This window comes from Magallana gigas, chromosome 6, assembly GCF_963853765.1.
Source record: "Magallana gigas chromosome 6, xbMagGiga1.1, whole genome shotgun sequence".
NCBI lineage: Eukaryota > Metazoa > Mollusca > Bivalvia > Ostreida > Ostreidae > Magallana > Magallana gigas.
The window spans coordinates 6804114-6817152 of NC_088858.1; the positions used below are offsets into that span (position 1 = coordinate 6804114).

Below are 13039 nucleotides of genomic sequence, written 5' to 3' on the forward strand. Positions count from 1 at the left end.
ACCAGTACCACAGTCAGTTAACTTTGTTATTAGTGTGCTCGTAGATTGGTGAACGACCCCTAGAAACGTGTACAGACCCTGAAACGTACTACTACACCACACGCTCGCTGCACGCTCGCTACACGCTCGCTAAACGGTTCACACGAAACGCTGAACGGTTTACACGAAACGCTGCACGCTTTGCCCGAAACGCTAAACGATTTACACGAAACGCTGAACGGTTTACACGAAACGATTCTCGCACGAAACCATTTGCTCGCTTTTCACACGCTTTGGACACGCTTTTATCCTGATCGATTCGGGTCCTCTCGGATTTTTACCCTGACTCTGTTAGTAAGAATTAATTTTAAGAAAACACGAAATAATAGAAATACTGATATTAGAAACATATATGTACATAAGTATTGAATTGAGTAATTAAATTAATTTGGTGCTTATATTTAAAGCAAAAAAATATTTATTCACAGAATTAGCGAAAAATATTACTTCTATAAATATATTTATTGCTCAACAGAAATATCCATGATTCTTATTAGTCCCGTAAATAATAAAAATTCCAGAGAAAAAAGTTACCGTAACACAATATTCAATACCAAAAATAAAATCCGTATGATTACAAACTGAAATCGGTTTTTCAGTATTCGGCGGGATTTATTTTTTCTTCTCACATTAATATTTTTATTGGTTTCAGAGAATACGATGTAAAAATACTAACTGTAAATCAACCTGTAATTATTTACATTGATAATTTTGAAAGTTATGTAAAATAAAATTAGTCACATAAGTTAGAAAAATGCTATAAAACAACCGATTAATTTTTTTTATGTCGAAACATTCGCGTAAATAAATGTTCCGTACATAATATCACAGAAAAAAAAATCAATGGATTAAACAATAAAGAAATTTGTCATTACTATTTCGGATTTCTGAAAGAACAAAAAATAAAAAATAATTTAGATTTTTGTCTCAATATTCGTATACATAACCGGCGCCCCGCATAACGGCGTACAATATATCTATCATAATCTATTTGAATTAAGTACCATACATATAGATTCCCATAATAATTAATTGCATGTGTACATTTAAGAAAAATTTCAGTGTGTTAATTACTTGTTGTTTTACGTTATCAGTGTTTAAATAATCAAAGTAATAACTTGTAGAATTATTTTTAATCGGGATTCAGAAGAATTTACTTCCCGCATTTCATAGAAATGTACAGTATATTTTCTTTCCATGTTTGCATTTAATTTTGTTCAAATTAATGTTAAATAATCTATCATTGAAATTGTTTGCATCAGCTAATACTGATTCCGACTACCTTGAAGTCATTAAATTTTCATTGGCTATTGACAAAAAAAGAGACGCGTGACCATCCAATGAAAACGAATACACAGAGTTTGATTGACAGGTTCAGCCAGGTGCAGGTCTTACCCGATGTCCGAGGTTATGTGTACTGGTTGTACACAGCTGAATAGTCTCAATAACTAGTCTTCTTTCAATGCGCGTACTTTTCCTTTGTTTGTTGAAATTAATTCAATTTTGTAAAAGGATAAGTATATCATTTCTTATAGATTTTTTTCACGAGAATATCTCAAAGGAGTTTTGCCAATCACAAACAGTTTAAAGTAATGTTTAACACGAGCGCTATTTTGAAACAATTAAATTGTCAGAGAGTTCCGAATGAAATTTGATAAACGTTTCACACGGTTCTCGCACGCTTTGCCCGAAACGATTTACACGCTTTGCCCGAAACGCTGCACGCTTTGCCCGAAACGCTAAACGTTTTACACGAAACGCTTCAAGATTCACACGAAACGCTAAACGGTTTACACGAAACGCTAAACGGTTTACACGAAACGTTTCTCGCACGAAAGTTGCACGCTTTTTTGGTGGAGTAGTACGTTTCAGGGTCTGTAGCTAATTAAGGCCTAGGGTCACATTGTTTTCTAAGTCATTAAGCAAATCAACATGAACGAGAGAGTTAAAACACGCACACATCACAGGAATTGTACTTCATATGCATTGCATTAAACTAGTACCTTATTTGGTAAAGAGAATGCAAGAGGTATACTTTTCAGAATTATAAATGCTGCACTTGAAGCAAAATACACATAAAATACATGAGTTTGTGTGTTTCGTCCATATGAAATTCATTCTTTACTCCAACGTAAAACAACAACTCACCCCTAAAAGATTATGTTTTTTACGAACCGTATCACTGAAACCTGGATATTGTTCTATGACAAATTTTTATTATGTAATGGTAGAGAATCTGACATTTACTGCTCGTGGCACCAATGTCATCTGGATCATTTGAGCCTTTATCAGCAAAAGAGTATGAGATCTACAAACCGTCGTGCCGAGATGGAGCAGAAGGGTTGGAAAAAAACACCTGTTTTGGCCCTGCTTACCTTGATGCATCAAAATTACAGAGCACAAATAAATAGAGAAAATATTTGTTGTCTGAAATAAATAGACAATTGATTGGTTAATTGTAGCTTTTTGCCTCGTTTTAAAATAAAAGATGATCTCATTCCAACACATACTAGACAACGATAGCACACCAGCTGCTTTATCGCGGGCTCAGGAGACAGGAACTGGTGACCGCTTCTATCGTTACTTGCAGTGTCTCTATTGGTTGCTGCTACTGGCTTTGTATATTGTGCAAGGAAGGAGAGGTATAATCTTTAAAAGTTTCTTAATCACATATACTAGTATTATGAAGCAGTTTGAAAATGAAAAAATACACCAACTAATGTATGCAAAAATGCTAAATTTATCTTTTGCGACCATTATTCTTTTATATGATAACTTCATCATCTAGGGGTACGTTATATTTAGGGAATAAAGAAGACGATCATGATTTTGCTAAAATGTGGACTCCAGAATGGTAGGATTTTTTCTCAGCAGATAAGTTTCCGATGGTGGGCGTTTGGAAGTGGGCGATGATGGATTCAACGTTTCTTTAGATCGCATAGTTCTCTTTCAATAATCTATTGTGTTCAATTAAACAACAATTCAAGTAAAGCTGACAAGGAGAAGGGACGGGATAGTCTTTATGCTCCTTAATTTCTTCTACCTCAAGACAATCGATTGATAAATTGATCTTAAGTTAGTATATACGAGGACTGTCAAAAAGAGATGTCATAGACGCAATAATGGCAATTATGAAAAATGGAATATTTTGATTTAGATATGAAAATTTCGATGATAAAGATTGTCCTTGTGTTAAAATGACACGAATGTTTTGTTGATTCATTAAGGAATAAATAATAATTTAGTATATTATGAGATGTTATTATGATTGAGGCGTGATCAAATCTATAAAGCCTGAAGTACTTTATGATAGATTTGATTTCGCTTCGACCATAATGGTCACCTCAGAATATTCAAAAACTGATTCGTTATCACTATTATTAATATGAATTTTAACAGTTGTACGATTAGATATAAAGGTGATATTTGAGACCTCCATGTTGTGGCGTATTATTTATCGAAATAAAAAGTAAAATCAAGTATAATCTTATGAACTACAGAAGACGAATGGGGCCACATAAAAATATTTTTATCTCGTAATTACGAGAAAAGATCTCGTTATTACGAGTTAATTTATCCTATCTCGTAATTACTAGTTAATTATTTCGTAATTACGAGAAAAGATGTCGTTACAACGAGTTAATTATCTCGTTATTACGAGTTTCATTTCTCTTAATTACGAGAAAAGATCTCGTTATTACGAGTTAATTATCTCGTTAATACGAGAAGAGATCTCGTTATTAAGAAGGAAAGTGAAAGGTGCAAAAGTCAAATTGATTTAAACCCGGAACTTCCCTACATCGACGAAGACGTGGATGAAAATGATAACAATGATTGGAGTCTTGTGTGGACGATCCCTTAAACGATATCATCGACACGAAGAAGCGGTATTAATGTTTTAGCAGTTTTACAGTAAGATTATTTATTGGTATAAATAGAGGCAGCTGAAACCTCTAGGACAAAAGGAAATAAAATCACTGCCATTTATTGGACATCCCGATTATTTAATGTTTCATTATTTTTACGGATAGAGCTTTGTTCTTTCCCATTTTGACGCTTTTTGTGTTTTGGGTTTTTATCTTAAATTAAGTTATGACGAGAAATAAACGTTTATACACATGTTCCAATTCTTGATCAAATAATCAGATTTTAAGCAGTTGGTTGTGTTGATATTCAGTGGGAGAATGCACCGTTGGAAGTCTAAATGAAACTAACATTACAACAAGACACGAAACAGAATAATCATGTTTGAAACACATTAATACGACGAATTCCACATAAATTACCGTATTGAATTATTATAATGACTTTTAAGTTCCCAAACTTTCAGACAGAGCAAGAACAACGCTGTTTGTTGTGTTTTTTCAACTCACCTGAACCGAAGGTTCAAGTTGGTTTTTCTGTTCTAATGTTATCTGTTACACCAGAAGTACCAATATCTACACCAAAGTGTTTAATATATATATATATATATATAAATATATATATATATATATATATATATATATATATATATATATATATATATATATATATATATATATATATATATATATATATATAAATATATATATATATATATACAATATTACAGTACTACCAAAATTATGTCAGCGAAAAATGTAGTCCAAATTCCCTCTGTTTTGCTTAAAGTCAAATTTTGTCAGAGCCTAATTCCATAATTTAGTACAATTATCGATGGTTATGTCAGTAATAATTCATTTCATAAATAGTTTTTGTATTTAAAAGAAATTTTACTCATGAAATTGACTTTTTAACAATCCGGATTTGAGAACTCAAACCCTGAGTAAACAACGTCCTTAAGGACTGAATTCAATATTTATTTGTTTTATACGATGTAAAACAATGTTATGTAGCATCATCAAAAGAATTTATATCTTGAATTTCATAAACCTGTAGGCACTTTTCCTTTACTAAATCTTGGCCTTGACGGCTCTAAGGTAGTCAATGTCACAACATGAGTTGGGGGAAATTTAACACAATTTTAGAAACGAAAATTTATAAAATCATTAGCAGTTTATAATCAAATATATTTTCTGATAACGATCGGTTCATGTTAATTGATAAATCTAAAGAATGCGTTACTTTTTTGATGGTTCAAAACAGAATTTATTTAAGAAAGGTCATAATTCTGTGTAGTATCTCTCTTGAATGCCAAAAAAGTTTCCATGTGAATTTTTTAAGCTATAAAGCACATGCTAAGATTTATATATGAAATTTTAAAAAAAACCTAATTGACAATTTTTTATGTGCCATCACATTTTGTTCAAATTTAGAATCAAAAACTTCAAAATTTGAGGTGCTGATTTCAGTAATATTTTGATTAAATTATGATATTGCTATGTAAAAAATAAGCCATTTTTATAAATGATTTTGAAATGTTTTTCTATTCTTTAAAATTGATGATTATAATTTGCAAATAAATTCCATCAAATAGAATAATTAATACAAAAAATTATTTTTTAAAAAATAAATTATAATGCCAGAAAAAAGGGATAATTCCTATAAAAAATATCCTCCTTGGAGGGTTAGAAAGTGCATTGTAGTCATGAAAATGATATATGTGGTAGAAGAAATCTTAATGTTATTGTGTTTAAAAAAGCCAAAAATAAAATTCATTGACAATGCAACGCCCTGTTCCGCCTTAAACAATAAAATGCTTTCTTTGGCGAATCATGCAGTAAATAAAGGTTGCGACATTACAGAAAAAACTACAATATGTAATTTTTCTCTGCAATTAATCGTACATCAGTACGTTAGATACATGTAACAGAAATTTATGGGAGTCTGTCTCACATTATGACATCATGCGCGGATCCAGAAAATTTATCGGGGGGGGGGGGGTTGGGGTTCCGAGGGATATTCCGAGAGACGTCATTTTTAACATACGGTCAGCTGTTATGCGCTTATTTTTATTTTGAAGGATATGAAAATTCTCACGATATTTTCAAAACCGAGTCATATACTAAGTATGTACATATTCCAATTGAGAGCTAACAGCAATGGTTTGTATTAATAATGTATGATGTTCGGGAAAAAAAAATTAAATTGCGTAATACATATTTCACTTTTGACATTCTTAACCTTTTGCAATTATTTGAGATGGATCTTTGCAAATATTTTTTTCTTGGAAATTTTCGAGCTGAGCAAGCATTTCACATTCATTAAGATATCATTTATGCATGAAGGCCTACCAATCTAAAATTAGATGTTCTGATTTTTCGCTTCCCAAAGCAGCATCGGATTCAGAACATCTAGTTCCAACTAGATTGTCGGCCTACTAATTCATTTCTGAACATCATTAAACAAAGGATTTTGATATAAACCATAAATTTTCTAGTAAATATGGGATTAAAGGGTTGAATTAGTAAAATCATAGCTTGAGTGTGTAAGTATGCATGTGTATCTTTAAACATTTCGGGGAGAGGGTGGCTCCAAGGGATATTTATGTTTGTCGGGGGAGGTGGGATCAGAGGCATATTTTGGTAAATTTTACTCTGTAAAAAGGTTACCGTACACTGGGTCAATCTTCGATATAGGTTACCGTAAAGTGGGCCGGTCTTCGATATAGGTTACCGTAAAGTGGGCCGGTCTTCGATATAGGTTACCGTACAGTGGGTTACTAGGAAGTTCCTGTGGGAATTGATTTCCTACAGGATAATAAGGGAGAACGTCACATGGGTGAGAGGGGACGAAAATGTGTGTACTTGTTCAACGATAGAAGGTCAGTTACTGCGGTACAGTGAATACAATGACCGCAGTTAGAATAGGGGCGGATCCCATCGAGGCGTTAGTGGATGAAAAAGTCTGGATTACGGTGGACGGTCTGTCCCCCAATGAACCGGTCACGATCAAAGCCTCCCTGGAAGAGAATAACAAGAAGTTCAGTTCCTATGGGTGCTTCACCTCCACGGAGAGAGGACGGGTGGACCCGGGTACCCAGCCCTCGGTACAAGGCACCTACACAGGTAAGATCTGAATATTTTATTGTTATTTTTTTCGAAAGGTGGGAAAGTAAAATACGTGACTGTATACATATTACTATAAAGAAAACATGATGCCAATAGACTGTAAGGATCACCTGCCTAGGTACATTATGTATATTAGTAATCATCCATTTGACTGACATGCTATCGCTAAGCTACATGTATACGAAAATACCTGTATATTTTGATAAATTATTTAATTATTGACTGCATGTGTACAACTATTTAAGGCGTGGATTCCATGGGTCTCCTTTGGAGTATGGACCAGGAACCTTGTCATGAATGGCACATCAGATTTCAGAAAAGAGACGTGACTACCCCCGTTGTAGTCAACATTAAAGTTTTTAAAGGTCACATTACCTGGGATAATCTGTTTGATTCATACCTGAAACCTTTGGCGGAATCCCAGATCTACAGACGGTATATGGCCAAGAGTGTTCGAAGAGAGAAAGTGAGGCATGGAAATATAAGGGGTGTTCTATTTACTCCACCTGGTAAGACAGTCAGCTTCAGTTTTATTAAAACAAAAAACCAGACAAGTATTTGCAACGCTTTATTTTGATAAATGATAATCAATATATTGATACATGATAAATAGTATGTTTTATTTTCATGCCAAGTGTTTGTAAAATTATTGTGTTTGGTTTGTTTTTTTTGTTATGTTAATGAATAAAAGAAATATCTGAAGAGAATAATGAATGGCTAAGTCTGTATCACACCCCATATCGACCACAGGCTCCAATATGGGATATGGGATACAGATTTTTTTCATTTAAATTATATTACCGGTATTTTCTATGTGCATGTATACTTCCCTTTTTCTTATCACTTTCCTATCGATAATTTTGCTTCAGTAATGATTGTAATGGTGCTTTATTTGTGACAGGTCCAGGACCATTCCCTGGGGTCATTGACATGTATGGGGGTGGTGGGGGACTATTTGAACACCGTGCCGCTCTCCTTGCCTCCAGGGGCTTCTGTGTGCTGGCTCTGGCCTTCTTTCTTTACGAAGATCTAACCACAGTATATACAGACATCACAGCAGATTATTTCATAGTAAGAGGAATTCCATGATATATTTACTTTAAGTAGCAAACCGCGACTTACACGTAATTGATCCTCTCCCATACTGCGGACTGCGGACCGAAGTTTGAGATGATTGTGAAAAGGGTCTGTAGGAAAATTAACAAAAGATCTGTAATTCTACGGGATAGTGCCTTTTATATGAATTTACGGCGCATATAGACTTACGCATGTTTTAAACAGAGATACCTTTCCTAACACATACTGTGCAAGTAAAATTCTGTGACATTTGACAACAGATATCACCAGCCCGTGCTGGTGATATCTGTGCTTGTTGCCTGCACACCCCCCCCCCCCCCCCCCCCAAGACCAAATATTATAGAATACTATAAGGTTTACTCCCAAATTAATACAATAATCTTTGAAATCTGATACAAAATATATCTAAATGAATAAACTGAAAAAAACCTACCAAAAACATTCTTTTAAAATATATAAAAATATGGTGTATATTATGATGAAAAATATGGTTTACAAAGAAGTGCAATTCCCAATGACTGAAAAAAAAGAAATTACCAAAAACATTTTCTTCATATATAACCCCTTCCCCTCTTCACATAAGTAGTGCATAGAAGGAAAAAGTATCTCAAGCATATGACCTATGGAAGCTATCGTAGAAATGATACACTGATAGTAATTATAAAACCGGACAGATTACAACATGCGGCTACATGTATTCATCCTTTCTTTCAAAGATTTTTTTCTATGAAAAAACATGGTTTCCAAGATTATGGTCGTGAAAATGGATGACTTTGTTTTCATAAGCAAATCAGCTTGATTATCGTTTTTTTTTTAATTTATTGTACTGCTTAAATCAGTGCTCAGGTTCGCTATAAAAAATATGCTTTATTGATGTATACTATGTTGAAAAATGTGGTTTACAAAGAAGTGCAATTCCCAATGACTTGTGTTATCGATAAAGTAACTTTTAATGTTTGATTCAAGGAATAAGGAATCATTCTTTGAGTATCATGAGGTGATACTTTTTGGCCGGGGCATTGCCAAATCTAATAAATACAATTTGATAACGCCCGACTGACATTATAACTTCATAATATTCAAAGATTGATTCCTCATAACTCATTTTATTATAAATTTTAGCAATTATATAATATACCATTAAATATTAAAATATTGACATTTATGTAATTTTCGTGGATTGTTGATTTTTTTTCTTATTCGTGGGGATTTAATTTCGTGGGTGCGTAAGTTGTCACAAAGAATACACTTGCTTAAATTTTTTTCCGTTGAGGATGTAAATTCGTGGTTACCTTTGAATACCACGAAAACCGAGCCACCACGAATTCTAATGATTCCACAGTACATTGAAATGTAAATATTTGAAATTAAAGTTTAGGTTTATTTCTAGGAGGCTTCGAAATGGTTCAGTGGTCTTCCCCAGGTACTATCTACAGGTATTGGTGTGATAGGACTGTCCAAGGGCGGAGAGTATGCTCTAGAAATGACCCGGCATTCTTCAACGGTATGTAGACAGTAAACACTGAAGGACCACGTACACACATATATATGACACGCCAAATTCACAGAAATAAGCTAATCATAGTTTTACAATCGATAAATTATGTTTATCGGTTGTTAAATGTAGTTTACGGGCAGAAAACTATTAATAGATAACAATGCTTCTGTAAACGCAATCATTTATATTGCTACACATGTATATTCTACATCGCTCAAAACAACCTTCTGCGATTGCAAAACATAGCTTATCTGATAAATATAGTTTCACGATTGTGAGATTATGATTAACAACTCTTAAACGTGCTCCAGATCTTCATTTTATACTAGTACAATTGAATTCAGGTGAAATTCAGGAGTGTTATGTGACAATTGATGTGGTAAATATATATTGTTTTCTGATTTATTTAGGTAAAAGCGGTAGTTCTTGTAAACGCTGTTTCATTTTACAGTGATGTACCTCTCAAATTCAGCAAAGGGGACATTCCATGCACAGAGTATGTCTGTTTTGATATTTTGTCAAATGTTTTCAAACTATATCGGTATATAAAAAAATGTTTGAACGCAAATAGTAAACACTATGCAATCTAGCAGTTCTAAAATAAAGTTTTTACTTTCAGATTTCATTTTGATGGAATCGTTCCAACCAAAAACGGACTAGATTTCCGAAAAGCTCAACAGCCAAGTGACGATTTCTTTATAAAGGTAATGATGACCAGGGACAATCAGGGCATTTGATTACGTCATGCAGCACCTTTCTCATTTTCAGAATTCATATGCGACAAGCCATGCCTTTGAATAATAAATCCAGTAGAATACAAATAAAACTGACGAAGAATTATGTAAGCTATAAGGTTTATGACCATGTATAAAATGTATTGATCTCCTTTAGAAGAAGTGCTATATATATGTACTAGGAAATTTAAAGGTAAAATATATGGATTTATTCTTTACTAGATAATTATTCATATTTAAAGGGGGATGTGTGGCCATCTTTTAATTTGAGGATAAGAATTTAAAGATTTCTTGAAATGGCTTCTTTCTGGCCCAAACTGACCAACACTGTTGCCAAAAGATATACGAGCAATGAATATGAAATTTTACATGTTGTTTATTATGCAAATTATCCATACATGAACAGGACAATACCTTTTTATCACTTAAAAAAGCTGTCGAAATGCGCAGCTACAGACTTATTTTGAAGATTTACAAATCTGAAAATATATAAAGGGGGTTCATTGGTGTCCTCTCTACAACCATTTGTTGAGAAAAAGATTGAATTTTGCACATTAATGTAGAAACAAAATGGGGTACCCTTTTTTATCAGTCGGCATGACTGGCTATACTTAGAACTGACGTTATATTTTCATCGATTAAAATGAATGTTAATTCAAAACCATCTGAACTAAATGTGACAGATATCACTATACCAGTTTCTGTTGTTTTGTTTAAGTTCTATGAGTATAAATTAAGTTAAATTCTTTTTAGGGTCCAAACAATTAATTGCCTTATACATATATTTTTTTTCAATGAGAATATAACTCTAATGTACCTCGATGGACACAAACAAGATGGGTTCCCTCTTTTGAGACAAAGTAACAACTTAAATTAGCAACCTTTGACCTCTTTCTCAACAAATGGTTGTTGAGAGGACACTTATGACCCCCTTTAATATTTTTAAATCTTAAATTTAAGTCTGAAGCTGCGCAATTCATAGTGATTTGAAAATGTATTGTTATGTCATTGTATGCGTAATTTGCATACAAAAGAACATGTCGAACGTCATATTGATTGCTTTTGTATCTTTTGACAACAATTTTAACAAGTTTTGGACAGAAACAAGCAAGTTCAAGAAATGTTTACATTTTTATTCTCAAATGTAAAAGATGGCCGCACATCCCCCTTAACAAATCATACCTAACATTTTAGGTAGATATGATGGTTAATTTGTCGACCATCTAATCTCTTAAATATGAAACTGAATTAGATATACTTGTTTCAGGCTTGGGAGAGTAATGCGTCCGTTTTGTGTATTGTGGGAGAAGATGATCATTGCCTTAATCCTCAATTAACAGATCAGTTCCTCAAACTTGTACCCAAAGAACACAAGCACCGGTTCCACGTTATAAAATATCCTGGGGCAGGGCACCTGATCGATCCACCGTTTGCTCCTCATTGTGTAGCATCATTTCATAAACTTATGGGTAAGAAAAAAACATGTTTAAGTTAGTAATTATTTGACTTTATCAAAAAAAATTATTTTGAAACTTCATTAAGACGTATTTGGAAATATTACATTCCAATTCATTTATGAGTGAAACGTTTTTATTTTATTTTAACGTGACAAAAGAGGCAACCGGTATGAATACCATCTCTGTCTAGCCTAATGTATTTCAGGGTGTGTTTTGGATGGGGGTGGAGAAACTAAACACCATAGTTACGCACAAGAAGATTCTTGGAGGCGGATCTTGCAGTTTTTCACAACTCATCTTGTGTTTAATAACTTTGTACAGGAGAAATGTAAACTCTAGCAATCTAATACACCCTCTTTATGTGACCTATGAAAACGTTGGGTGCAGGAAGACATTCAGTGATTGTGTTTAGAGGAATCTTTAAACTTTTTTTTACCTCAGAGTCTTGGAGGCGGCTAAAAGATACTCATGTTCAGTTTTGTTATTCCCTATACCATACATGTGCTCTCTTGTACTCACAAATCAAAAAGATAAAAACTTTGTTTATAAAAGTGTATTTGTAAAAAGTGGTGGGAATTTGTTTCAGATTTGGAACAATTTTGATAAATTTAATTCAGTTCTTGTAAAACACGTGTAACGATTTGTCTGTACAAGAAGAGTGCGTGTTGAATGATCCCGTATACACCGAGGGGAAATTAGAACAGTGTCTACACATCCCGTTTTATTCACATTGGAGAATCCAAGAAGCTGTAAAATGTGATCCCTCTTGCAGTGATATTATAAGAAACACAAATATATTTAAGGTCTTTCGATTATCGCATGACGTCATTGGGAGCATTCTGGAATATTTTACCGTTATCGGTTATAATATTAGTGTTATGTGATGCATGGTTTTGCCAATATTTCTTAATCTAACTTGTGTTTTACACATTTTAAGCTATGAAAAGTAAAATGACACTAATTTTTAACAATTTATGGAGGGTAGTTTGAGTTGAAGTCGTTGAATTCAATGAAAAACTGATAAAACCGTACAAAGGAAAAGTTGACAGAGACTACAATTCATTATTTTTCACCTGGCAAGGTAAACATTTCTTTGCAGATTTCGATAGGATATAGAATGAGTTACAAATGTACTAGTATTCAGTGAGTTTGCACAATTTATTCAAAAGTTATGGACGTTTTATTTTGCTAAACTGTACTTATTCATGGTTGAAAAATTGTATCAAAATTCACTCTAAATGT

The 13039-nt window shown here is 33.3% G+C and overlaps 1 protein-coding gene across 1 annotated transcript; it reads left to right on the plus strand.

Moving 5' to 3' along the window:
- Positions 1-6643: 6643 nt before the first annotated feature.
- LOC117689485 (acyl-coenzyme A thioesterase 1-like) lies at positions 6644-12772 on the plus strand. Its single transcript, XM_034470950.2, has 8 exons — positions 6644-7028; positions 7277-7540; positions 7933-8102; positions 9499-9612; positions 10017-10102; positions 10226-10310; positions 11608-11809; positions 12003-12772. The coding sequence occupies exons 1-8, from the start codon at positions 6812-6814 to the stop codon at positions 12134-12136; spliced, it is 1272 nt and encodes a 423-aa protein (XP_034326841.1). The 5' UTR covers positions 6644-6811; the 3' UTR covers positions 12137-12772.
- The last annotated feature ends 267 nt before the right edge of the window (positions 12773-13039 follow it).